This window comes from Podarcis tiliguerta (genome assembly GCF_965153285.1).
Source record: "Podarcis tiliguerta genome assembly, chromosome: 8".
Lineage (NCBI taxonomy): Eukaryota > Metazoa > Chordata > Lepidosauria > Squamata > Lacertidae > Podarcis > Podarcis tiliguerta.
In genome coordinates, this window is record NC_139541.1 from 10,324,815 (window position 1) to 10,351,726 (window position 26,912).

A 26,912-nucleotide genomic window follows, 5' to 3' on the forward strand; every position below is an offset into this window, starting at 1 on the left:
TTAGCGGGTAAAAGGAAGTGCTTTGTCATGGCAAAGGGACTTGAATAACTCCAAGAAGCCATGAGCTATGCCATGCAGGGCCACCCAAGATAGACAGGTCATAGCCGAGAGTTTAGACTAAACGTGATCCACCTGAAGAAGGAACTGGCAATCCACTCCAGTATTTTGCCAAGAAAACTCCATGGACATAAAAAGGAGAAGCTTTGAGAAGCAAGTGAGAGTTTCCAAGGCATGCTCTGGTTTTATGGGGTCACAGAAGGTTGAACATGACTAAGACGACTGAACAGCAAAAGGAAGGGACCGTGATCGAAGTCAACTAAGCGATTGTTCATAGCTGACTTCTTAAAATCCAAGAGGCGACAGGAGCGTTGACTGGTGTGTTAGGCCACATTGCTATTGGGGTTTGTGATTCTTAGTGTGAAATTTGGCCTCCGTGAAAAAGAAATTTGTGTTTTGCAAAGTGACTGTTTTCTGTCAGCCTAACTAATGAATGGGGGATTGATTTTTTAAAGAAGAATCTGCTTTATTCGCACTTTCCAAAACAAGACAGGAACCGAAATGCAGCCCCCTTTCCAAATTTGCATTTCTCCATATTTTGCAATGCACTTCTCCAGCCATGTATACAAAAATAAATAAATAAATGCAAATGCTGAGGTAAAGTGTGCGTAAAAATGCATACGATAATGAAGATGGCATTCAAAAGTAGGGAACCCTGCTTGTCGGTTTTCCTTTGAGGCTTCTGGTCAGAGATTGTGAGAAGAGGAGGTTGTTTGGCCTGTCCCTATGTTCTCATGAAATTAAAATAAACGTGGAAAAATAAACATATTGGGGATATTTAAATATTAGGGAACATAGGTTTGCAAAAAAAAAAAAAAAAAAAATGGGGGGGGGGACTGCATGAATAAATGTATATATTAGGAGAAATCCACACTGAACTGCTGCTGAAATTTTCATGAAGGCTTTTTAAAGACGCACATCACACTTTGCACACTGATGTGGCAATGCAGAGAACTGAAAACTGGAAAAATGAAAGAAACTGAGATAGACAGTTTCACCCATCCCTAGGCAAAACAGCCTTCAGCGATCTGGTGTCCTCCAGATAGTGTTGAAGGACTCCAGCTCCCATCAGCCCCAGCCAGTATTTTGTCGATATTTCGAAGTAAAAAAAAAAAAATACCTGGATGTTACCAGGTTGGCAAAGGCTGGCCCAGGAAGGAAGATGCAGAACAGCTGTGGCCCTACAGATGTTGATGGACTCCAACTCCCATCAGCTGCAGGCAGTGTGGTCAAGGAGGAGGATGGGAGTTGTAGTCTGGGATCAGCCAGAGGTTGGCCCGCCCAGCATTCAAAGAAGGCAGAGAGGGAATGGAGGGAGCCAGGGGCAGTGAAGGCAAGTGAGGGTCTAGTTCAGGGATGGGGGACCTCATGGACCTCCAAATGTGGTTTGACCCCAACACCTACCAGCCCCGGCCAGCAAGGCCAAAGGCTCAGATGGATGCCAGACATTCATGCCAAAGCACTACGATGCCATTTGAAACAGTCACGGCTTCTGGGAGCTGTCATAGGGGAAAGTTTCTGAGAAGTGTTATGAAGGGCTGAAAAATAACAGAAAGTCTGTCTTTGGATGCAGAAAGATCCTGGTGGCAAGGTCTAGGAGTGCGGAAAGGAGATTACTAAAAAGGGAGACAGACATTTACCTAAGCGAGTTGGACCACAGAAATCAGTTGCCAGGGGAAGTTGTGGTACATCGTTTACTTGATGACAGAAACGAAACAAAATGTGTTTCTCTTCCAAGGAAGATGTATTGCAGATCTAACGCAGGGTGTGACTTCAGAGAGATGCCAGGGCTCAACCCAGATACAATTGCTCAATTTCACCATTAACGGGAACAGAAATGGCCAGGTTTTGCCTGTTTGTCCCACCTCTGGAACGGAATTCAATCTAGCAAGCACAATAGGTATTTATGTTGCTTTCCATCTGCAAATGATACATAATTGATTGCTCCCGTTCCCCTCCTTTGCACTGTGTTTCCTTTGCACTGAAATGATGGGGTGGAAGAACATAACAACGATGCAATCATGTGATTAGTTATGGACATTCTATAATTGTGCCATGGTGGACAGCAGGACAAACAATGTAGGTTTTTTTTTTTTTTGCAAAAGGTGAACTGAGGTGGAGTGGAAACCACGCTGCAAATTCAGGGTGGGGTAGGATGGAAATGGTCCAGATCCACCTGCACTCTGATAACGGTTTACCTGCACATACTTGCTGTCACGGTGCAAAAGTCTGTCCGCCAGGAGCTCATCCAGAGTAATGCGCCCCACTCTCCCGAGACCTGCAAGGGAAATGGTTTCCACAAATTTTAAAAATTGCTGGCTTTCGTGAGCCCCGTCAGGAAGGGAGCAGTAACAGCATGGTGCTGACAACAGCAATGTTGCAGGTTCAAGTCCTGTATGGGGCAGCTGCATATTCTGGCATTGCAGGGGGTTGGGCTAGATGATCCTCAGGGTCCCCTCCAACTTTACCATTCTTTGATTCTGTCCTCACCTTCAAACAGGGCAGCATTTCCGAAACCTTCTTTTTGCTTCTCTCTGAACAGCTTCAGGCAAGCAGCAGGACTGGCTAAGAGCAATCGGAAACCCTGCAGGGAGAGAAATGAGAAAGGTAAACTGCTGGGCAGAATTTGGGTTGTCCATTTAGGTGCCCATTATGGGAAGCCCACAAGCAGGACTTGAGTGAGACATCAACTCTCCTCACCTGTGATTCCTGTGATTCAGTGGCATATCAACTCCAACAGCAGAGGTGACTAGTAACCACTGATGGCTTTGCCCTCCCTGAATTTGTCTAATCCCTCTGTAAAGCTTTTCTGGGAGGCTGCAGCCCTCCCACAGAGACTGGTGACAGGGATAGGGCTCCGTGAGAGAAGCCGGCAGAGTGACTTTTCCAGTGTAGAGCTAATCAGATATAAAGCATCAAATATGGGAAAGGAAGCCGGTCAAAGCACTTCCCTGAGGATCATTACCTTCCTGTTGGAAGCCGGAACAAAGGTCAGGAACTCATCCACATGCCCTACAGTGAGCCAGTCAGAATAGAGCTCAATAGGGGGCTGCACTCTTTGAGCATAGAGGAAATCCCGGACAATTTTGACCATTTTCCTGTTGCCAGACCTAAGAGATGAGGCAGGGTTTTTTTAAAAAAGAAAGGGAGGGATGGAAGGAAGGAGAGAGAGAAAGAAAGAAAGAGAGAGAGAGAGAGAGAGAGAGAGAATAGAAGGTGGGGTTAGAACTAGTGATGGGGGAAAATAAATTCAGTTTGCATTTGATTCTCACATGATTTGAGCTTTCCAAACCAAAACACAGCCACCTTCTGAAATTCACACTTATTTTTAATTTTGCAACAGTGCTCTCTGGTCAAACAATGTGTACAGAAATGCATATACTATGGCACGGGTGTCAAACACAAGGCCCGCGGTCCGAATCCGGCCCGCCAGACCTCGCCATGTGGCCCGTGTAGCCGCTGCCGGCCGCCAGCCTTCACCTTTTATTCTCGCTTTTTTTTTTTGACACAAGAAAGCCGCCTCTTCAGCGCATGCATGGCAGCCTACAAGCCAGAGAACGTCTGCCCTCTAGTGGCGCCGGCCGTTCTACACAGGAAACCTCCACTTGTTTTTATATTGAGCGCATGCCATCCTGTGATGTGACAGATCCAACGGCTGCCTGAACCCTTCTCTCCTGTACTGTAAATCCTACAGATACAACCAGCCCTTTGAGGGTGACCAAACTGCTGATGCGGCCCCCGATGAATTTGAGTTTGGCACCCCTGTACTATGGTAATGCATGCATATAAATGCATCTAATAGTGAAATAAATTACAAAAATTCATTGTGTTAGAAAAAGCATCCCTGCCTGAAAACCTGGAGACTGCTGCCAGTCAGGGACCTGGCTCAGTAAGAGGCAGCTTCCTATACTCTCATGAGTACCGGTAGCAAGGTGCATCTTTGCAGTATCTGGGTGGTGAGGAACTCATTGAGAACTAGAAGCCAGCATTGCCTTCCCAGCAAACATCTTCCCAGCTGCCTCTGTCTGAGTTGGGAAGTGCTTGGGTCTCTAGGTGGCCTCATACCATGAGATCCTCCTACATTAAGGCTTCCTTATTAACCAAGCGAGGGACGTGGGTGGTGCTGTGGGTTAAACCACAGAGCCTAGGACTTGCCGATCAGAAGGTCGCGGTTCGAATCCCCGTGACGGGGCGAGCTCCCGTTGCTCGGTCCCCGCTCCTGCCCACCTAGCAGTTCGTAAGCACGTCAAAGTCCAAGTAGGTAAATAGGTACCGCTCCGGCGGGAAGGTAAACGGTATTTCCGTGCACTGCTCTGGTTCACCAGAAGTGGCTTAGTCATGCTGGCCACATGACCCGGAAGCTGTCTGTGGACAAGCGCCGGCTCCCTCGGCCAATAAAGCGAGATGGCGCCGCAACCCCAGAGTCGGTCATGACTGGACCTAATGGTCAGGGGTCCCTTTACCTTTATTAACCAAGCACAGAACAGCACAGGAAAGCTTTTGTTAGCCTCATGACAACCCACTCCTAGTACTTGCCTCCCCCAAAACAATTGCTAGACCAGGGTTTCCCAGAGAAAATATCTGAATGGTATCCAGCAACAAGGCACTGACTTTCTGATTCATCCCCTGATGAAGAATTGGATTTATGCCATCATTGCTCTCTCTGGAGCATCCTTGATACCTTAGATCATGGAGGGTGGGGTCCAGATATTGTTCCCATCAGCCTCAGGCAGCATGGCCAATGATCAGGGATGATACAAGTTGTGGTTTAGCCAGAATGGCATAGTGGTTAGAGTGTCGGACTTTGACCTGGTTGAGTCCAGGGTTCAAATCCCCACTGTGCCGTGAAGCTTCTTGGGTGTGACCTTGGGCCAATCCCTGCCTCTCAGCCCAACCTCTCTCACAGGGTTGGTGTGGGGATTAAAGGAAGAATGGGAGAACCATGTATGGCATCTTGAGTCCCTGGGAGAAAAAGCTGGGATATAAACGCAAGGAATAAATCAATATCTGGAGGGCCAAAGGCTCCCCGACTGGCAATCACTCTACATAAGATGAGGCAGGGAGTCTTTTCCCCAGGTCCACCTGGAGATGCTGCTGAAGATTGACTCTGGGTCCTTCTGCATCCAAAGCAGATTCTCTACCACTGAGATATGACCCTTCCCCCACCCCCAATTATTTTCAGTTAACAATTGAATGGCAAACCTTGAAACCATTCCCCTGCAATGCAGTGTTCCCCCATCTCTACAAGCAAGGGTGGGGAATTATAATTGTATTTATTTTTATTTTGAACTTGGTGGTTTACCCTGGGAAACTGCTGCCAATGAGGATCCTTCCCAGTGGGTACTCCTTCCCCTTGACCGTCACGGCAGGGCTGACGTCCAGGTTCCCGAATGAATCCAGGCTGGATACGCGTCCGTACCGGGGTTCTCGGGTCACGTACCCAAAATCAGGGCCCTCCAAGGAAACACGACAAGGAGAAATAGGAGCATAGGCAAGTATACAGAAGGCAAGGTGTTGCACAAGATGTGCCTTTAACTTCTAATCTGTGTCTGGAAAATGCTCTCTGTTTCCAGCGAGGAAGGTGAGAAATCTTACTTAATCTGGAGAGATGTGCTTTCATTATTTGGCTCTGAGAGAGGCAGCGTACAGATAAAGTCAGTTGCAGCCAACAAAATTCTGTTCAGAGTAGACCCATAGAAATTCATTACTGTTTCTCCCTCTCTCGTAACACTTGAACATCCAATGGAGCTGAAGTCCTTCTATACATGGTTAAACTATGGAACTCCCTCCCTCAAGAGGCAGTGATGGCCATCAACTTGGTTGGCTTTAAAAGAGAATTGGACAAAGTCGTGGGATAAAATAAGGCTATCCATGACTATGAGTCACAATGGCTATGCTCTACCTCCACAGTTGGAGGCAGCAATGCATCTGAATACCAATTGCTGGAAACCGCAGGAAGGGAGAAGGCTCTTGTGCCCAAATCCTGCTTGTAGGTTTCTCACAGGCATCTGGTTGGCCACTGTGAGAACAGGATGCTGCACTAAATGAGTCACTGGCGGATTCTTCATATGTTCTTAACCCAGTGTGGTAGACCAACTCTCAGCCATGAAACTTCCTCAAGCGACCTAGATCACTCTCTAGTCTAACCTACCACATAGGGCTACTGTAAGGGGGAAAGTAGGGTAGATGGAGACACAAACATAACCATCCTGGGCTTTTTCAAGGAAGACGTGGGCCTGGTTTGTAAGGAACATAAAACCATGGTTTGCTTAGCCAAAGTGTGTTTTGTATGAACCCAGCCCAGCAGACCAACTGTGGTTTGTTTTCTGGTGGAAAACCAAAAAGTCATGCCATTGTTTCCTTTTTGCTTAGCAACTATGGCTCATTTTCAAAGTGGCTTGGCATTTTGTCTGAAGCCTCACTGAACCATGGTTTGTTTGGCCACCCTAGCCCATAATCTCTTCCAGCAACAGAGGCAGGAGGCAAGAAAAACTGGGAATCAAGAAGCTAAGACAAGTCTTGCAACATATGAAATGATTGCTTTTAGTCGCAGATTGTGTATGGATAAATATAATGATATTTGCAATGCATTTATAGAAATTATAGTGACTTGTATACTCTCTGGAATAATGAATGACATTACTTATATATGTATGGTATATAGCATATTGTAGTAGACTTTTATGCACCTTTTCATCCCCCCCCCCCCCCATTTCTTTCACTTTATTTGTCCACTGAAAATGGAGAAAACAAGTCATGGCTTCTTGTTCATCCATGAGACAAAGCGTGGCTTGTTGAACAAACCTCAGTTTAGCATTCCGTGCAAACACAGTCATGATATTTAGATTTCTTTTCTAATGCTATTGATGGAAGCATCTGCTTTCAGTAAAAGAAGTGATGTGCTGAGGGCTGAAGAAGCCTGGCTTACCAAAATGCTTTTGAAAGGGAATTTCTTGAGGCCTCGGTTCCTGGGGGAGTCAAAGACAACAGGGAAGGACTTGTGGGGGGCCTCCACATAACCAAACTCCATCTCATCCTGTTAGAGGGGAGAGAAATGGATCAGGATCCCTGCTGGTTAAGGTGCTGTATCCCTTTGGGAATGACCAGTTTGCAAAAACACTCTTCCCTCTTTCCCCAAATGGGTTTAACACTTACTAGTTACTTAAAGCATTTGCAGCCTGTTCTTCAGATCAGGGAACAAAGCCAATGGAAATAATAAAAGGAAAACAATAATATACAAGAATTACAAAATCCTGTGAACAGGTCCAATAAACAGCAAATTAGCAATTGTGCCTTAAGGTGAGCAAACAAATATTCACCCTTCCTTATCTGCTGGAGTGTATATTGGGAGACCTGGGGGAAGGCAGTGATGAGGAAGGCAGAGACCTTCTGGTGGCAGCAGGTGCCCCACCTGGCCTCAGGGATGTACAGCTTCAAGGAGGGTACCTGGATCCAGCGGTCGCCCCGATTTTCAATCTCCGGGCAGATGGTCAGCTTACAGCCAGCTTTCTGTGCCAGGGCTTTCACAGCCTCCAGGAATGTCTGGTTGGGGTTGGTGCCTCTTTCAATGCTGGAAAGGAGAAAAAGGTGCAAAGGGAAGGAAAACTATGTAGACGAGGACCGCAGGGCCATCTTTAGCCAGGTCAAGGTTGTTGAGCTTTTTTTTAGGGGCACAAGTCTAAGTTGTTCAGCTTTTAAGGAGGTTAAAACCGCTAACATGAAAAAATAAAAAGCAGCGGCGATAGCTCCGCCTTCCATTTTTGTGAAGATGCGGAAATGAACAACGCCACTAGGGCACGCCACTGTATACATTGATTCTGCAGCTCTTCCACAAAAGAGAATGGAAATGACCCAGCGATCAACCGCTGATCGCGGTTAAGAACTTAGGCAGCTTCAGCAGCAGGCGCCCGGCACCCCCCCCCCCCGAATTCAGCGCCCGGTGCCCCACACCCCTTGCACCCCTGGGTAGAGACGGCCCTGGAGGACCATTAAGAGTATGAGAAGAGCCTGCTGGATACGGCCAGTGTCCCATCTAGCCCAGCCTCCTGTTCTTACAGCGGGCAACCAGATGCCCCAAATGTCTGCAGAATATGAGCACAGCAGCATCTCTTCCCATTTGTGATTCCCAGCAACTGGCATTCAGAAACATTACTGCCTCTGACTGTGGAGATGGAGCATAGAGGATTCTGGCTAGTAGCTCTTGACTCCCTTGCTTTGGAAGCCATTGTGGCTCAACTGCAGAAGTGAACCATTCTCAATTTGCTTAGTACAGTGGTACCTCGGGTTAAGTACTTAATTCGTTCTGGAGGTCCGTTCTTAACCTGAAACTGTTCTTAACCTGAAGCACCACTTTAGCTAATGGGGCCTCCTGCTGCCAACGTGCCGCCAGAGCACGATTTCTGTTCTCATCCTGAAGCAAAGTTCTTAACCCGAGGTACTATTTCTGGGTTAGCGGAGTCTGTAACCTGAAGCGTCTGTAACCTGAAGTGTATGTAACCTGAAGTCCACAAACACACACACACACACATGTTTCCCAGGACTTGTTTCCTCTAGCACTGAGATGTTTAGCTGGGGAGCAAAGGGTTGCCTTCAGCTAAGTCCTAGTCAGAGCAGGAAATGAATGGACCTATGTCTGCCATGTTCAGTCACTTCAGCTCAGCTCTACCCTGAGCGGGACTAGCACTAGGTGCAACCTTAAGGAAACTATGAGATGTAGAATCATAGAAGTATAGAGTTGGAAGGGACCCCAAGGGTCTTCTGGTCCAACCCCCCACAATGCAGGTATCACAGCTGAGGAATCCCTGGCAGATGGGCATCCAAGCTCTGCTCGAAAACCTCCAAAATCCATTTGAAGGTTGGAAACCTAGGAAGTGATAGTCATCTGGAGTACTGTGTCCAGTTCTGGGCACCACAGTTCAAGAAGGACACTGACAAACTGGAACGTGTCCAGAGGAGGGCAACCAAAATGGTCAAAGGCCTGGAACGATGCCTTATGAGGAATGGCTAAGGGAGCTGGGCATGTTTAGCCTGGAGAAGAGGAGGTTAAGGGGTGATATGATAGCCATGTTCAAATATATAAAAGGATGTCATATAGAGGAGGGAGAAAGGTTGTTTTCTGCTGCTCCAGAGAAGCGGACACGGAGCAATGGATCCAAACTACAAGAAAGAAGATTCCACCTAAACATTAGGAAGAACTTCCTGACAGTAAGAGCTGTTCGACAGTGGAATTTGCTGCCAAGGAGTGTGGTGTAGTCTCCTTCTTTGGAGGTCTTTAAGCAGAGGCTTGACAACCATATGTCAGGAGTGGTCTGATGTGTTTCCTGCTTGGCAGGGGGTTGGACTCGATGGCCCTTGTGGTCTCTTCCAACTCTGTGATTCTATGATCTGAACATTAACCAGCAGCTTGGTTTTAGCATCCTAAATGACACCATTACCCACTGCTCCACCCACAACACCCTGCCGCCGTCACCCACAAAAATATGGTGGTTTTTTAACCTGCAGACAAATATCTCCAATGGCTTCAATGTGTTGGGGGTCATGATCCAGGGAGCCACTCGGAAAACCACAGTGTCTGTAAAAACGGGTGTGGCTGGCGAATTCTGTGGAAAGTAAGAGTTGGGTGGGGGAGAGAGAACATCAGAAGAGTCTGGCTGCAGGGTCAGGCCATTGGGATCACGTCCAGCATCCTGTTCTCACAGTGGCCAACCAGATGCTTATTGGAAGCATGGGTGCAGCTGGAAATGATGGCCTCCCGTGTCCCCCACCTTCCTCTTCAGGATTGTACCTGACTTGAGTGCTCCAGCAGCGTCGCGTTCAAAGAAACTAGGCCTTTGAAGTCGGCATCTGGGAAGGCCAAGCCCTCCACGTAGAAAGTGTGCTGCCCTTTCCCATCGGTGCGTCCCACGGTGTAGGAGAGCTTGTCCACCCCCAACACATGCTCGTAGTTGGAGAATGACACATCGCCTGCTGTGAAAGTAAGCCACGTGGCATCTGTTATTATATTTTGTTGTGTTTATTTATAATATTTACAGGGAAAGTCATGCAAATAATATCCTGCAAGCAAACTGGAACAAATGCAGGATGGAAGTTTGCTGTTGTATAACCTCCCTGCAGACAAATCAGAATGAATGCGCGATAAAGACTGGATGCAGTCTAATATCCGCATGGGTTTTCTGCAAACAAATCAGAACAAATGCACCATAAAGACTGCACATTGTCTGACCTCTGCATAAGCATTGCACAAGCAAATCAGGAATGATGCTCAATGAACAGGTCTAGAGGATCCCCCTGTTGATTCTGCCAGTCCAGAGGGAGCAAAGAACCGGGGACTCACCTCTAGCGTGGAAAACTCTCACTTTGGCTGCGTCGAACGGGGAGATGTGAAGGACCAGCTTGTGGGTGTCAAAGACGCCAGCAGGGCCATGGGTGTTCAGGATCAGAAGCGACAAGTCTTGCAGGTCTTGGAAAAACAGGAGGGACAAGGATTTAGGTGTCAGAATAGGTCACCATCAAGGTGCTCTTCCAGCCTCCCTAGATGGGGTGTTCTGACTGGGCTTGCCTTGCCAGTTACATATCAACCCACTCCAAAGGTTCGTGCAAACTAGGGGTTGATGTTTGATAACTGTTGACTCTGGGACATGGCCTCAAAGGTCTCTTCAGCAGAGGTGCACGTACGAAGCTTCGTTGCAGGGGTGCACATATGAAACTTGACTTCAGAGGTGCAGAGATGAAGCTTCATTTGATGCTATGAAATTTAGGGATATCGGGAGCCGCCGGTGCTGGTCCTTCCCCTCCCCGTATCCTGGTCACCATAAGAGGGGAAAACGAAGAGCACAGCCATGGGCATAGCCGGGGGAGGGGGCAGGGAGGGGCAGCTGCCCCCAATAATTAAAAATCATTAAAAATATATAGCAAACTGAGGTTCTGCCACCTCTAACAAAAAGCCTGCCCCCCCCCAACAAAAATCTTGGCTATGCCTATGAGCACTGCAGAGATGCAAAGGACTGGTTTGTACTCTTTCCTTATTTTTAATTCTAGGATTTGGCTACAGAATCTGAATTAATGCAAATCAGACAAGAGTTGCTGAGCCTGTGCATTTTTTGCAGGTTGTTTTTTTTTAATTTTGTATTTTAAATCATTGTAATAACCCACCCTGGGTGGTGGGTTATTATTATTACTGTTGTTGTTGTTATTGTTATTATTATTATTAGAACCATTCTTGCCCATTGCAATAAGTTGTAGGCCTTTGCGGGCAGGGATGCGGGTTTCACCAGCTTATTCCCATCAAGCTGCAAGGCCAGGGTTCAAGGAGCATTTCTTTATTTATTACATCTACACCCCACTTTTTTATCCAAGGAACTCCTAGGAGCATACATGGCTCTCCCTCTCCCCACTTAATCCCCACAACAACCCTGTGAAGTAGGTCAGGCTGAGAGGCAGTGACTAGCCCAAGGCCATACCCAATGAGCTTCATGGCCAAGGGGGGGGGGTGAATCCTGGACTCTCCCAGCTCCTAGTCCAACACTCTAACCACTACACCACACTGGCTGCTTGGCCCCAGCATGTACCTGTGTGGGATCGGACGTACGGATAGGCATTGTCCATGTCTCCAAAGCTCGGGCCGTCCCTGTCGCAGTTGACCAGCAAAACCGCTCCTTCTCCTTGGGGACCCCAAGACCATTTTGTCTGCAGGGAAAACAGCAACAATGAATTTCATCGCTTCCTCTCAAATGATATATAAGAGGGTCTCTCTTGTGTGCCTTGGAGTGGGGGGGACCGAGCCTCTCATTACTCTCTTTCATTCTGCTTCCAGCAGACAGACCCCTTTCCAAGGCGGATCCATGCAACCAGATCCCACCCCTCATTTGGAGGCCAACAAGTTTTGGATCTGCTGGTGTAGATATGCACATGTTCAACTGACCCAGCGGCTAAGTCTGGATTGTTAGTCAACACAGCCCTCCCACCCCACCCTGTTCCAATAAAGGTTTTTCAGGCCCCATTCAGATGCAAAAGAGGAGGCACAAAACATATGCAGGGTTTACGTTCTGGGGGTCTGCACACAAATATATTGCGGAAGGTCACGCAAGATCTCGTGAGGTCTTCGCAAGATCCTGCAAAATCTCCTTCTGACCGTTTCCTTCCCGTTCTCCATTTATTTTCCCACCACCTGTGCAAAGCTGCAATTGTGCAAGTAAATCCAACGTAGGACATGTACAAGACCATTTTGTTATGCGAAAATCTCTCTGTCTCTTGCAGTTGGTTTGTTTGGGAGGAAGATCCCAAAAGCTTCGTCCAACAAAAGACTGTCTGAAAAGTGGCATCACCGTCCTTATGCCTGGTAGGTAGATTTTTATCGCTTGGAACCTTAATTTGGTTTTCAGGTGACATCTTCTGTATAAGTGGCAGAGCACCTGTCTGGCATGCAGAAGGTCCCAGGTTCAATTCCCAATGGCATTTCTAGGTACAGTGGTACCTCGGTCTAAGAACAGTCCTATTAACGAACAATTTGGGCAATGCACTCCGCAAAACCGGAAGTAGGTGTTCTATCTAGCAAACTTTGCCCCGGAAGACAAACAGAAGCCAACCGGTAGAAGGGCACCAGCAGCAGGAAGCCTCATTGGGGAAAGCGCACCATGGTTTAAGAACGCTTTCGGTGTAAGAACGGACTTCCAAAATGAATTAAGTTTGTAAACAGAGGTACCACTGTACAGCTGGGAACAGACTCTTGCCTGAAACACTAGAGAGCTGCTCCCATTCAATGTAGACAACATTAGATGAACCAGTGGTCGAACTCACTTATTTTTACTCCATTCCATACCGCCACATGCATTCTTCAGCCAACTAGTATAGTGAGAAAGTTGCATCCTTATCGGATAAATCCAGAGGGAATAGGACCGTTATTTGCTACTAGCATTGTGCATACATGATGTGGAGAGAGTAGACAGGAATTTGCCTGCCTTCTCACCATAGCAGACCTTAAAGGAGTCATCTGACAAAGCTAAATGTTGGAATGTTCAGGACAGATGAAAGAAACTCCCCCCTTTTTTTTTACACAGTGCACAATTGTGGACCTGATTCCCACAAGCTGAAGTTTTGACCACCAACCTGGGTGGCTCCAAAACTGGTTTGGACAACTTCATGAAGAATGAGAAGTGAAGCCATCTTCAAATATTTGGAGGGCTGCCATGTGAAAGATGGAGCAAGCTTGTTTTCTGCTTCTCAGCTAAACCTTAGTAAGAATCTCCTAATGGTGAGAGCTGTTCAACAGTTGGATGGGCTCCCTCAGAAGGTGGTGGACTCTCCTTTGTTGGAGGTTTTTAAACAGAGGTTGAATGGCCACCTGTCAGAGATGCTTTAGCTGTGACTCCTGACCTCAATGCCCCTTAGGCCGTCCCTTCCAACTCTTGTTGTTGTTTAGTTGTTTAGTCGTGTCCGACTCTTCGTGACCCCATAGACCAGAGCACGCCAGGCACTCCTGTCTTCCACTGCCTCCCGCAGTTTGGTCAGACTCATGTTCGTAGCTTCAAGAACACTGTCCAACCATCTCGTCCTCTGTCGTCCCCTTCTCCTTGTGCCCTCCATCTTTCCCAACATCAGGGTCTTTTCCAGGAAGTCTTCTCTTCTCATGAGGTGGCCAAAGTATTGGAGCCTCAGCTTCACGATCTGTCTGTCCAGTGAGCACTCAGGGCTAATTTCCTTAAGAATGGATGTGTTTGATCTTCTTGCAGTCCATGGGACTTCCAACTCTACAATTCTGCAATTCTAGGACAAGGCTATCTACGGCTACTAATCATCAAGATGACTTTGTACTACCTACAGTATCAGAGACAGCATGGAGTGTTGAGCCTCACACCTGGCCAAGGTAAATTGGAGGGCAGAAAAGGTGTGGTGGGGACCGTTCTTGGCAGACACGGATCTATTAGCATATCTGTTGACGTAATTCTTTATGCAGCACATAGTTAAACGGCGGAACTCCCTCCCACAGGAGACAGTTATGGCTGCCAACTTGGATGGCTTTAAAAGAGGATTGGGCAAATTCATGGAGAAGAGAGCTATTGATGGATACTAGCCAGGATGGCTCTGCTCTGTCCTTATGGTCAGAGGCAGCAATGCTTCTGAGCACCTGTAGCCAGAAGCCACAAGAGGGCAGAGGGCTGCGGTTGTGCTCAGGTCCTGCTTGCGGGTTTCCCGTTGGGGCATTTGTTCAGCCACTGTGAGAACAGGAGGCTGGACTGACAGAAACATAGGAAACTCTGCCATTCTTACCTTGTTGTTTGCTTTGCCATCGACCTTACCAGTTCGGCTAGTATCAGCGTCCAGAGAGATAGCTGACAATATATTGGGGTGGGGGGAATAATCATGTTAGTACTTCAGGCTACTTATTTGATACTGTGCATGAATATTTTTACTTTGTTGAATTTATTGCATTTATACCCCCATCCTTCCTCCCCAAGCGGCCCTGGGGGTTAATACCACAGAGTAAGCTGCCATGCCAGGCTTAGCTAGGTCAATTCCCCTTACCTTGGGAGAAAATAGGTAATGAAGCCTATTGCTCACCCCCAGTCTACCTGAGAAGTTCAACATGTAAAGAGGTTTGAGCTAGTTGTTCCAGCTCAACTGTATGGCTCTCATGAGCCACTATACCAATGATTTAGGAACTTGCACCACTGTAACGTGCCTGTGCAACTTTTTCTGAATGCTATATGGAAAAGCACATGAATCTGACCTTTGGAGTATTTGTAAGTAAACTATTTTAAACTTACCAAATGTGTGGCCTTTTTCTATGCTGGGGGAAAGGGGAAATTTGGAACCCACAGGAGCCTGTACAGGTCTAACAGCCTATATTTCCATGCTGTACTTTGCAGCATATTTTGTGATTTTAAATCTCTGCTGGGGTTTTCTAGCCAAAAGTACTTGCCCCAGACTTAGAATCCAGGAATTCGTGTGTGTGTGTATGTGTGTGTGTGTGTGTGTGTTGCACCAACAGCCTAGAGCTGTAAGGAATAAGGATCTGAATAGCAAATATGAGTGAGAATGTGGAAGGACTGGTCATTACTTACCCATACAAGTGATGTACAACCAAGCATTGGCAATGAGGGTGTCCCCTGTTGGCCCGTAATATGAAACCCGAACCTGCAAAAAGACACAGTACCCAGTCATAAGAACATAAGAAAAGCCCTGCAGTTTCGATCAGACCAATAGCTCTGATCTAGTTCAGCATCCAGTTCCCACAGTGGCCCAACCAGGTGCCCCAAAGGGAAACCCTCAAGCAGCCATTCCCAACAATGTCATTGACACCTAATGTTTTTTTTCTTGCGAGGTTTAAATAGCACACAGAATGGCAAGTCCCATATGGCAGCAACATGGGCTCTTCCATCCCACCGTTTAATGTGGACCTCTGTTAATTCTCCACTGTCCATGTGACGTTCTCCTCTAAATCACTGACTTTCCAACCTTACCACTCTCTCAGTCTTGATTTTCTCATAAGAGGAATACTCTGAAAAGTAAGTAAGCTCCCCCCCTCCTCAACTTTTTATTCCCTAAGTCTCATAGTTCCCTTCAGGCTTGTATCCAAAAGGACAGGCTTTCAGAAGATGAGCACGACGGTTGGTATAAGGGTGCCTTGAGCACTTTGTTTTCATCACCTCTTACAACAACCCTAGAAGGTAGGTTCGATTTAGTTAGTTAAATATTTCGTAAACTTTATACACCACTTGATTGTAAGGGGAGAAAACACACCAAGCGGTTTACAAAAAGCTTAAACAATAAAATTATCCAGAATAATTTACAACGATAGTTTAAAACATGGGTAGGCAAACTAAGACCCGGGGGCCAGATCTGGCCCAATTGCTTTCTAAATCCAGCCTGCGGACGGTCCGGGAATCAATGTGTTTTTACATGAGTAGACCGTGTTCTTTTATTTAAAATGCATCTCTGGGTTACTTGTGGGGCAAAGGAATTCGTTCATTTTCCCCCTTCAAAGTATAGTCCGCCCCCCCACAAGGTCTGAGGGACAGTGGACTGGCCCCCCTGCTGAAAAGGTTTGCTCACCCCTGGTTTAAAACATACCAAAAAGTTTAAATAGTAAAAATACTGAATTCTTACAAATGCGGAATGGGTATTGTTAGCCACATTTCTTTTCTTTTACAAAAGTACCTTGGTACCTTGGGTTACATACACTTCAGGTTACAGACTCCGCTAACTCAGAAACATAGCTGTCAACTTTCAGATTTGAAAATAAGGGATCAGCAGCCTCGAAAATAAGGGATCAGCAACCTCACCTGTCCCGGGGACAGTCTACGGGATATCTCACAATCCGGGATAGCAGCGGGAAACGGCGCTGGAATAAGGGAATTTCCCACAAAAAAAGGGAAGGTTGACAGCTATGCCCAGAAATATTACCTCAGGTTAAGAACTTTGCTTCAGGATGAGAACAGAAATCGTGCAGCGGCGGCACAGCTGCAGCAGGAGGCCCCATTAGCTAAAGTGGTGCTTCAAGTTAAGAACAGATCTCCAGAACGAATTAAGTTCTTAACCCGAGGTACCACTGTAATTCAAAACACTATACAACAATCAGCCTGACTGGGTTTGAAATCCATTTGGATCCAGCGCACCTCCCTTGTTGCGACATTCTGCACTGCTCACTGCAACATGGTCAAAGGCTGGCTCCCAGGTATGTTTGCCAGGCTCTCAGAGGAGCCCAGCTGCTCCCCACTCACCTTGTTGTCATTGACGGCGCTGCTGGGTCCGTTTAGAGCCACGACCACTTCCACGTCCGAGTCGAGAAGCCACCTTGTACCTTCAGATGCCGTGGCAACATTGGGGTTGTAGATGACGTAGACTCGAAGCCCGGAAGTTCCACGGACATCAAATGATGTGGCACCTTTGGGTATAGATCTAGGGCCAGAGCAAACAATTGGTTCAGTTTTATCATTGCATTATCATCACTGATAATCGGGAAAAACTTTCTGGCAGTAAGAGCTGTTGACGGTGGAATTGTCTTCCTCTGGAGGTTGTCTCATTCCTTGGAGGTTTTAAAGCAGCGGTTGGGTGGCCATCAGTCATGGATGCTTTAGCTGGGATTCAAGCAAGATCCCTTCCAGCTCTGTGCTTTTATGATTCTACAATCACTATTACATTTGAATGACATATTTCTCCTTCAAGGAATACCAGGGGGCACACGTGGTTCTCCCCCTCCTCATTTAATCCTTACAACAACCCTGTGAGGTAGGTTAGGCTGAGGGAAGGCAGTGACCTCATCCCCAAAGTCACACCCAGTGAGCTCCCTGGCAAAATGGGGGTTTGAACCCTGGTCTCCTAGGTCTTAATCTGACATTCTAACCAGGGGCGGACTTTGGTAATATGGTGACCCGGAGCGAGGACAAAATTTGGCCCGCATCCCTAAATATTTCTTATGCTCTAACCACTAGGGCCCACTGGTTCTCTATTCCAGCTAGGCAACAAACCCAAAACATTTTAGTGCAAAGCAGGCTCAGTACGGAGTGTGGTTCCCAAATTTGGGGGGGGGGGGGAGGCACCCCCTTGGATTCCATAAACTCATAGCTAGTGCCTGCTACTCTAAAATAATCATCCAGAACAGCGCTTTGCACAACCTACTAGGGAAGAAAATAACACAATCCAATCAAAAACAGTAACCGTTAATGGCATATTTATTCTGAAGCCAGCTAAAACTATTTATTTTAATGAACCCAACTAAGCTGTTGAACTTGATCCATTGATAGGGGCTTTTTAGAGTCTGATAGACATTGACACCCCCATCGCATCCGTGATTCCCCCTTGCCTCTTGGCCCCTGGGAATCCTGCTGGCCATTTTGGGATCCCCTACCCTAGAACTTCCCCTGCATTCTGACTGCAGTCCAAAGCCAGGATTGTGATGCAATGCTACAGCTTCAATGAGAGCTGCTTGACGACAGCCTTACACACACACACACACACACACACACACATATTCCACATATGCATTGCCACCTTTCTCTCTGTGCTTCCTCCACCCAGCCCCGTCTATGCCTTGCAGCAGCTTGTAATGAAAGATATTAATCTGTCAACATGCAGAATTTAAAAGGGAAGCCGAGGGAGGCAGTAAATCTGGCCGTAAACCCGTCTAATCGCTCCTTTCCTTGTAGTTGGGCTCTGCTGGATTTACGATCTGCAGAAGCACACCCATTAACCATGACTCCTGGAGCTAGTCATCTTTGGTTACAGAAAGGAAGGACAGAATGCAGGGTGGAGGGGGGAATGAAACCCTTCTTTATGGGCCCTAAATAAGAGCAATCATTTTAATAGTGTTTTCCATGCAGGTGGAACAACCGCCTTCGATTTCTTAATCTGCACACACCTATAAAAGTCATCCTGGGAGTTTGGGCTGGCTGGTCACATAGCAGTTAAAGTCCGGAGCCCATTACACGAAGCCCCATAGCAGGTCCTGAGTGCGAGAGCAATTCTCCCCACACCTCAGCAAGTGGTCGGTTGACAAGAGCACTCTGGACCTCCACCTCCTTATAATAAAATACCTGCTGGATCAGACCATAAAGGGCCCAAGTAGCCCAGCATTCTGTTCTCCCAGTAGCCCATTCTGCTTATGTGGCTTATGTTGCAAGGGAGAAGCTTCCCAATGTAGGATAGGATGTCCCTATTTTCATCTGAGAAATGTTGGAGGGTACGCTTCGCATTTGTAAGAGCTTGATCATTTAGTGCAGCATCACCCAAACTTTGGAACTCCCTGCCTATTGATACCAATCGGGGCAACTTTACTGTATTGTTTTCAGCACCTGCTAAAAACATTGTTGTTTGAACAAGCCTTCCCAGTTGCTTACAAAGTTGGTGTGAACTTTCTGTACGTTTTAAACGATTTTTCTCGATGATTTCCTTGTTTTATCTTTTTGTGAACCAATTTGAGTTTTGTTTGTTTTGTTTCTTTGTTGTTGTTTTTAAAAATCAAGTGGCATGAAAATTTTGTGAAGTAAATTAAAACAAACAAATAAATAATGTCCCCCTAGGCCAAAGACGCTTCCTCAGCTACAACTATCAAAGCAAGTATGTAAGTATGTGACCTACTCAAGAGGTCGTAGAGAAAGAAACTTTCAAATACACCCTTTGACTGCGGCAAGGTGAACAAAGAGCCCTGTGACACATTGAAAAGCCAACAAGTTTCCTGAGGTGCAAGCAGTCTTGGACTAGAAATACAGCTTTGTCAGATGGGCAACATGTTATCCTTAGTTGACAGGTATATTTATACATTGGCAGAAACAGTTGACAAGGTGGCTACGAGGATATGGAATGAAAAGGAGTACAGTAATGTGATATTCAGACTAATTTTTAAATGAAGTTCTTCCCCTCACCCACCCACAAATTTCTGTCTCTCTGCTGATGCTGCCTTTGGCAACCTGGCGCCTTCCAGACATGTTGGACTACAACTCCCATCAGCCCCTAGTCAGCGCACAGCCATGCTGACACTGCATGTTGGGTACAGCTAGTGGATTTGGTGGTTCTGAGCAGAATTTTGCCTAATCAGAGTTGATGTGGCGGAATCTGCAAAGCTGCAAATCTCTGCAAACCTGGATCTCTGCTACCTTGGAGTTTGATGCAATGGGATCAGTTTTGGAGGGGAGGCAAAGACAGAGGGGCAGAGCGGCTTTTTGTTTATGTAAAAAGATTTCTGTACCACTTGATTGCCGCCAAACCGCCAAACTTTTTGTATCAGATGCTAAAATTATGGATGTAAATAGTTCAAAACAAGGAATTTAAAAACAACAACAACCCACTGTTGTACGTGTCTGGGTAGGTTTGCCTAAATGTTTGAAGCATGTGCCGAAAAGAGAACAGTGAAGGTACCTGCCTGATGTCAAGAGGCAGGGAGTTCTGGAGCATAGGTGCTGACACACTAAAATATGGATTCCTTGCAACTGTGGAACGAGTCTTATATGGCATCTGTAGCAGTGGCAGTTCTGCTGATCAAAGTGGCTGAGCTGGTATTTACAGAGTAGGGCAATCCCACAAGGAAACTGGTCCTAAGCTATGGATAGTGCCTAAGCATTGGGCTTGCACCACTTCCCAAACCAATGCTGGGAGTGCACTGGACAGGGAGTAAACGGGAGTGAGGTTCTACATTTAGGTAGGAACCAGCTGTGCAAATATAAGACGAGGGGACACCTGGCTTGGCAGCAGGACATGGGGAAATGATCCAGGGGTCTTAGTAGACCACAAGCTGAACATGAGTCAACAGTGTGATGGAGAAGCAAAAAAAAGGGGCGAATGTTATTCTGAGCTGCATGAATACAAGTTTAGTGTCCAGATCAAGGGAAGTAATAGTACTACTCTATTCAGACCACACCTGGAATACTGTGTCCAGTTCTGGGCACCACAATTTAAGAAGGATATTGGCAAGCTGGAATGCGTGCAGAGGAGGGCAACCAAGATGATGAAGGGTCTGGAAACCAAGTCTTACGAGGAACAGTTGAAGAAGCCTGGAGAAGAGGAGACTGAGAAGTGACATGACAGCCATCTTTTTCTTCTGCTCCAGAGGGTAGGACTCGAACCAATGGCTTCGAGTTACAGGAAAGGAGATTCTGACTAAACATCCGGAAAAAAATTCTGATGGCAAAAATTGTTCAAGAGTGGATATGACTCCCTCAGAAGGTGGTGGACACCCCTTCCTTGGAGGGGTTTTTTAAAGCAAAGGTTGGATCTGTCAGGGATGCTTTAGTTGCAATTCATGCCTTGCAGGGGGGTTGGACTAGATGACCCCTGGTGTCCCTTCCAACTCTGTGATTCTGTGACTGAACACCCAGCCCACGTTTCTGTCTTCCATGACAGCATGCCAAGCACATGAGGAGAGAGGGCACAGAACCACTCTCCGCCAGGCATGCAGTTACAATGGTACCTTGGATTACAGACGCTTCAGGTTACGACCGCTTCAGGTTACAGACTCTGCTAACCCAGAAATATTACCTCGGGTTAAGAACATTGTTTCAGGATGAGAACAGAAATTGCGCAGCGGCGGTGTGGCGGCAGCAGGAGGCCCCATTAGGTAAAGTGGTACCTCAGGTTAAGAACAGTTTCAGGTTAAGAACGGACCTCCGGAACGCATTAAGTTCTTAACCCGAGGTGTGGCACAAAATTGGAAACAAGAAGAATTACCGACGAAAGAAGAATGGAGGATGAAAATGATGGACTATGCAGAATTAGATAAACTAACAGGAAGAATTTGAAACCTGCGGGACCAGAGATTCTCAGAAGACTGGAGTAAATTTACGGACTATTTAAAAAGTAATTGTGATGAACAGATTACGCTAGTAGGTTTGCAAGAAGTTTTGAAAGGTGAATTATTTGAAATATTGCAAAAAAGATAATGAGGAGAATTGTTAGTTAAAGATAATTAAAGGTAATATGAAATTAAGAAATGCGTAATAAGTGATAAGAATGGAAAATCATCAGAGGTGTTGACGGAAGTCCAAAATTTATTGTATAAGATGAGATGTTTTGCTGTATGAATGATAATTAATATGTTAAAAACTAATAAAAGTGTGTGTGTGTGTGTGTGTACAGTTCTTAACCCGAGGTACCACTGTACATGAAACCAATCTAAAATAATAAAGCTGTGTTCAGGTCCCTGACACCCTCCTCCTTCTCCGTGTGCAGAACGCAGTTCTTGAGGGGTTACTCACACCGGAAGCTGCACGCTGCTGGTGTCACAGTGTACAGAAATAGCGCCTCAGTCTCAGGGGCGTGGGCTGCTTGCACACCTAGCCTTCAAGTCTTTGCTTGCCTAATGTTGTCTGACAACCCCCCTCCTTCCACCTGTAAGGGCTCATGGCTAAGCTCAATCTATTCTCCTTCACACCTCTCCTTCCTCAGTAGAGAGGACTCCTGTTCCTAGGGTTTCTTAACGTGACATAACGTAACCAGTTGACCAACAATATTCTCTTGCCTGACACAGGCCCATTCAACCACTTTAATCAGTGGAATTGCCACTGCTACAGGTGCCACATAAAACACATTCCACATTTGTAAGAACTCTGTTTGGAACATTGGAACTCCCTGCCTCTTGATAGCAATCAGCTGCCTCCACTGTATTCCTTTCAGCACCTGCTTAAAACATTATTGATTAAACATTATTGATTAAACTAGACTCTTAGAAAGTTGGTGCGGATTTTAAGCTGTTGGTGCGGATTTTAATCTGTTCTAGTATTTTAACTTATTGTATATTTTGAAGCGTGGCTGCAAATTTTTCCTGATTTTACTGTTTTATCTTTTGTAAAGTGCTTTGAGGGTTATTAGCTTTTTACCATCAAGTGGTATATACATTTTATGAAATGGATGAATAAATAACATAGAAGCATAATGTAAGAAGAGCCTGCGGGATCAAGCCAGCGGCCCATCGAGCCCAGCATTATTATTCAGAAACGTTGTTGTTGTTGAATTGTCCCTATTTTCACTGGACAAATGTTGGACGGTATGGAATCCTAGCCATCATAGCCACTGGTCAGGGATTTCTGGATGTCAACCCCTGGTGAGCTATAGTTTCTGAGTTTTTTAATAGCTAGTAGGAAGTTGCCTTCTAGCAAGTCAGACCATAGATCCATCTAGCTCTGTAATGTCTACACTGACTGGCAGCAGCTCCCTAGGGAGACCTCCCCAACCCTACTTGGAGATGCCAGAGATTGAACCCAGGACCTTCTGCATGCAAAGCAGGTGTTCTATTGGAGAGGTCTATTGTCAGGGATGACCCTTCAAGGAAGTATTGCTTAAAATATATTAGACCCTATTTTAAACGACGAGTCTTGTGGGTTTGTGCCATTGAAAGCTGGTGCCAATACATAAGGATTTAAGGCACACTTTCCCCTCAGTGCCCCACGTGCATCACCTCAGTCCCACTCACAACAATGTTGTAGGGCAGAGATCAGAAAAACAATGACCTTGCTTATTGCCAGACACAGCTAAGATCGAACCCAGCACCAAGCCCTTTAACCACCCAGGGCTGCCTATTCTCACAAAACGCTCAACTGCCAGCCCATGCAAAATGCCATCACTTGCCCATGCAAAATGCCATCACTTGCCCACAGAAACGCCATCACTTACCCATGGATGTCTATCGAGATTTCTGTCCCCAGCACGCAGACGATGTAGTTTGGCTGCTCGGTGGACACCCGCACTACTCTCTGCCTGGCTGTCATTGTCTCAGCGGGGAGAAAAGGTGGCCAAAATTAGCACTTCTGCAGAGAGCCTGGATTGTCCTGTTTTCACGGGGAAACCAGCATGACTGGCTTAGGAAGGCGAAAAGGAACCCTGGGACCTCTGCTCCACCTTGTTCCCTTTCCCTCTTTGGTGTGTTGGTGCTGTCTCCTTGCCTTCGAGTGCAGCTGGGATCTGAAATATATAGATATATGGAGAGGAATATATAGTTGGGGAAGGGACAGAGGGAGGAGGTTCCAATCTCTCCCCAAAAGACTTCAAAATCTGGGTCCTTTGGTAGGGACCTGGGTGTGCAAGGGTGTTGGATCATCAGGGAGGTCACACGCTGAGAGACAGAAAGGGCAGGACTCCTGGCTACGAGGAATACTATAATTTAGCTATTCATGTGTTCTTTTCTTTGCGTATTACTCAGGGTGCTAGGAGATGTTGTGTTTCGTTACCAAGCGGGGGAATAGGGCACCTGGGCAGGGAAAACTGATTTGGGGTTGGAGAGGGCTATTGAAGCCTATGCATTCCCTCCACAGTCACAGGCAGTGATGCTTATTAACAACAACAACAACAACAACAACAACAACATTTATACCCCATCCATCTGGGCGGCTGCCAGCACATATAAAAAGATAATAAAATGTCAAACATTAAAAGCCTCCCGATACAGGGCTGCCTTCAGATGTCTTCTAAAAGTTGTGTAGTTCTTTATCTCCTTGACATCTGAAGGGAGGGCGTTCCACAGGGAGGGTGCCACTGCCGAGAAGGACCTTTGCCTAGTTCCCTGTAACTTCTGGAGGGAACCTCCAGAAAGCCCTCAGAGGCAGATCTCAGTGTCCGAGCTGAAGAATGGAGGTGCACACACTCCTTCAGGTATACAAAGGCCACTTACACTTTGAATTGTGCTTGGAAACGTACAGGGAGCCAGTGGAAATCCTTTAGGACCGGTGTTATATGGTCCTGGCGGCCATATGATCCCAATTGCTGGGGACTGCAGGAGGGAACAGGGCTCTGGTGCTTGATTCCTGCTTGTGGGTTTCCCAAAGGAATCTGGGCGGCCAAGGAATTTGGGGGTGGTGGTGGTATAATGAATTTTAAAATATGTTTGAATTGGTAATCCCCCCCCCCCAAAAAAAACCACCCCAAAACCTTTTTGCTAGGGATAATGGGGACAGAGGTTCCGAAGAATCTGAGAAATCTTTTTATGTATGCAACAACTGCAGCCGGAATCTTCTACATGCTAAAATGGAAAGAGGGAGAGATTCCAACCAAAGAAGAACGACTTATAATATTAATGGATTGTGCTGAAATGGTGAAATCTGACTGTAAAACTAAGATATCAAAACTGTGAACTGTTTATGGAAAATGGAGGCCTTTTTTTGTTTTTTGGTTACTATTTGTCAAAGTATTTTAGAGATATGAAATCACAAGCAGGATTCAAGATATGAGTGATGGGGGGGGGGAAAGATAAGATGGAGTTATGAGGGTTAGCAGCAAGTATAATGCAACAATTAAGGGTACAAATAAAATGGCTTTTCCATGCAAACCAGGAAGTGACTTCTCCAGACAAAGGAATGTCTTTTCTTTCCTTATCTCTGTGGCTGTGATCTCCTGGGTGACGCAGACGCCATTAGGCAGTTGACTGTGCATGCATGCTCTGCCCATTTCTCTTCCACCACCCCCTCTGTGCAGACCCGGGCACTGCCAACCCACGCTACACCACTGATGTTGAGTGATCCCATTCTCCCCGGTGCATTTCCTCATCAGAAAGAGTCCAATTCCTTATTGCTTTTCTTACCACAAAAAGACCAATTTGGAGGGCGGGGGCAGGGTTGGGCAAACAGGCAGAGAGCAGGCATGTTGTGAATATGAACTTCAGTTGTGTGACCTGAGTTTGCTCCCATGTGATTGAATTCTTTAATTGCAGTTCCTTCCTTGCAGGGGGTCAGACTAGATGAACCCTCCAATTCTATGGTTTGTTGAATCCCGTCTGAAAACTGACTGTCTGGAAGCACCTTTTGAAAAAAAGAAACCCGTGACTTTTCCCCTTGGACCACCCCTGCAATCCCGGAGGAGCAACTGACACGGCACTAGAGGAGCCAGATTGTCCCGATGGCTCAGGGCACTGCCTCTCCTCTTCTTCATGACCTCAGGCTGAGCAGCCAAGAGAGACACAGCTCCCTTCCCAGGTCAGATGTCAGATTTTGCCCATCTGACAGGGCAACAGTCACCGCTTCATCATAGCCAGGAGAGCGGATGCTATAATTTGAGATGTTATAATTAACTGGGATTAAAACAGAACACATAATATGGCGTTATACGTAACTGAGCTGCATACTTCTGATTAGGCTGTGTGGCATAGCAGACTAGGACATAGGAGAGACTAGGGTTTGAATCTTCCTCTCGGCCATAGAGCCTCCTAGGTGTAACCTTGTGGGCTAGTCACTCACTCACAGCCTACACTACCTTGCAGGGATGTTGTGGGGAGTGAAAGAAGAGGAGAACCAGTTAGGCCACCCTCAGCTCCTTAGAGGAAAGATGGGATACAGATACAATGAACAAATGAATAACGTATCTTAAGATCATTAATTTCAGTGGGTTAGCACTTCGTTCAATATAATCCAATATGTTCTGCACATCTATGGATCAGCAAATCTATCCATGTCAGTTTCTCTCCATTTCCCCCCATTTTTTCAGTCTTAAATTCAGCTTTGCACACTTCCACATCAATTTGCAGATTTTTAAAAGAATAAGCCTAAAGATCCACCAGCGTTTTGGCATGTACATTCCCTTAGCACATTCTTGCAGTTTTCCCTGACGTAACACATTTTGGGGTGCTGATTTCACTAATATGTCCAGTTTTATGCACAGTTCACCCCAGTACATGCATTTCTGTACACGTTGCCCGGCTGGAGAGCTGCATTGCAAAATTCAGAGAAGTGTGAATTTTGAAGGACTGTTCTGTTTTGGTTCTCACATGGTTCCAGAATGTGCAAATTGGTTAGGCTCAAAATGCAAACTGAATCAAATCTCCCCAAACCTGTTCACAAATATGGCTGGTACCAGTGCTAGTTTCTGTTGATTCATTTTTCCAGAATGGAGCACGACTTTATTTGTAATTCCCATTATTTGTAATTCTGTTCATTTTTGGAGCAAAATTCTGCAGCTAGACTGTTGGTGGGACAGACAGAAATTACACTGCCTGCCTATGGGTTACCCAGCCAGGTTTAGTTCATTAATTCGTGTGGTCCTTATCAACTTTGGTCCAGAATAATTTAAGGAACACCTGATTTCTTAAATCCCTGCCTGATCACCGTGATCTTTGGGGGAGTCCAGTGCATGGTTAATCTATGGAACTCACTCCTGCAGGAAGCAGTGATGCCTTGCCTCCACAGTTAGATGCAGCGATGCTTCTGAATCCAAATTGCTGGAATCTGCAGGAGGGGAGAGGGCACTTGTGCCTGGGTCGTACTTGGGGGTTTCCTTTGGGGGCACCTGGTTGGCCACTGTGAGAACAAGATGCTGGGCTAGATGGGCCATTGGCCTCATCCAGCAGGCCTCATGTTATATCCTCATGTCTGTTCTAGTGTGTCCCCCACCCCATGGCTCAGATGCATATGTTGCTGTGCGTTCAGGCCCAAATGTGCAACTCCCTC

The 26,912-nt window shown here is 46.4% G+C and overlaps 1 protein-coding gene and 1 long non-coding RNA gene across 4 annotated transcripts in view; one reads left to right on the forward strand and one right to left on the reverse strand.

Moving 5' to 3' along the window:
* LOC310683679 (protein-arginine deiminase type-1-like) overlaps positions 1 to 24,018 on the reverse strand; it is a 28,410-nt gene extending 4,392 nt beyond the window's left edge. The window contains exons 1-14 of the mRNA XM_083453957.1: positions 23,155 to 24,018; positions 16,776 to 16,953; positions 15,117 to 15,189; positions 14,323 to 14,384; positions 11,625 to 11,742; positions 10,391 to 10,516; positions 9,842 to 10,020; positions 9,553 to 9,656; positions 7,504 to 7,627; positions 6,986 to 7,093; positions 5,360 to 5,511; positions 3,023 to 3,167; positions 2,548 to 2,641; positions 2,256 to 2,335 (exon numbers count right to left, since the gene is read on the reverse strand). Coding sequence (XP_083310083.1) covers positions 2,256 to 2,335; positions 2,548 to 2,641; positions 3,023 to 3,167; positions 5,360 to 5,511; positions 6,986 to 7,093; positions 7,504 to 7,627; positions 9,553 to 9,656; positions 9,842 to 10,020; positions 10,391 to 10,516; positions 11,625 to 11,742; positions 14,323 to 14,384; positions 15,117 to 15,189; positions 16,776 to 16,953; positions 23,155 to 23,249 — 1,638 coding nt within the window. The 5' untranslated portion in view covers positions 23,250 to 24,018. The remainder of the gene's footprint in view (positions 1 to 2,255; positions 2,336 to 2,547; positions 2,642 to 3,022; positions 3,168 to 5,359; positions 5,512 to 6,985; positions 7,094 to 7,503; positions 7,628 to 9,552; positions 9,657 to 9,841; positions 10,021 to 10,390; positions 10,517 to 11,624; positions 11,743 to 14,322; positions 14,385 to 15,116; positions 15,190 to 16,775; positions 16,954 to 23,154) is intronic.
* Positions 1,609 to 26,603, forward strand: LOC310683956. Of its 3 annotated transcripts, XR_014514584.1 has the most exons (7): positions 1,609 to 1,957; positions 2,600 to 2,664; positions 12,313 to 12,394; positions 13,785 to 13,918; positions 15,620 to 15,722; positions 19,074 to 19,300; positions 25,184 to 26,603. It is a non-coding gene; the product is annotated as an uncharacterized lncRNA (long non-coding RNA). The 3 variants fall into 3 exon arrangements; XR_014514585.1 differs by lacking the exon at positions 25,184 to 26,603 and having other exon boundaries at positions 19,074 to 21,526; XR_014514586.1 differs by lacking the exons at positions 12,313 to 12,394; positions 13,785 to 13,918; positions 15,620 to 15,722; positions 19,074 to 19,300; positions 25,184 to 26,603 and adding an exon at positions 6,430 to 6,660 and having other exon boundaries at positions 2,600 to 2,802.
* The last annotated feature ends 309 nt before the right edge of the window (positions 26,604 to 26,912 follow it).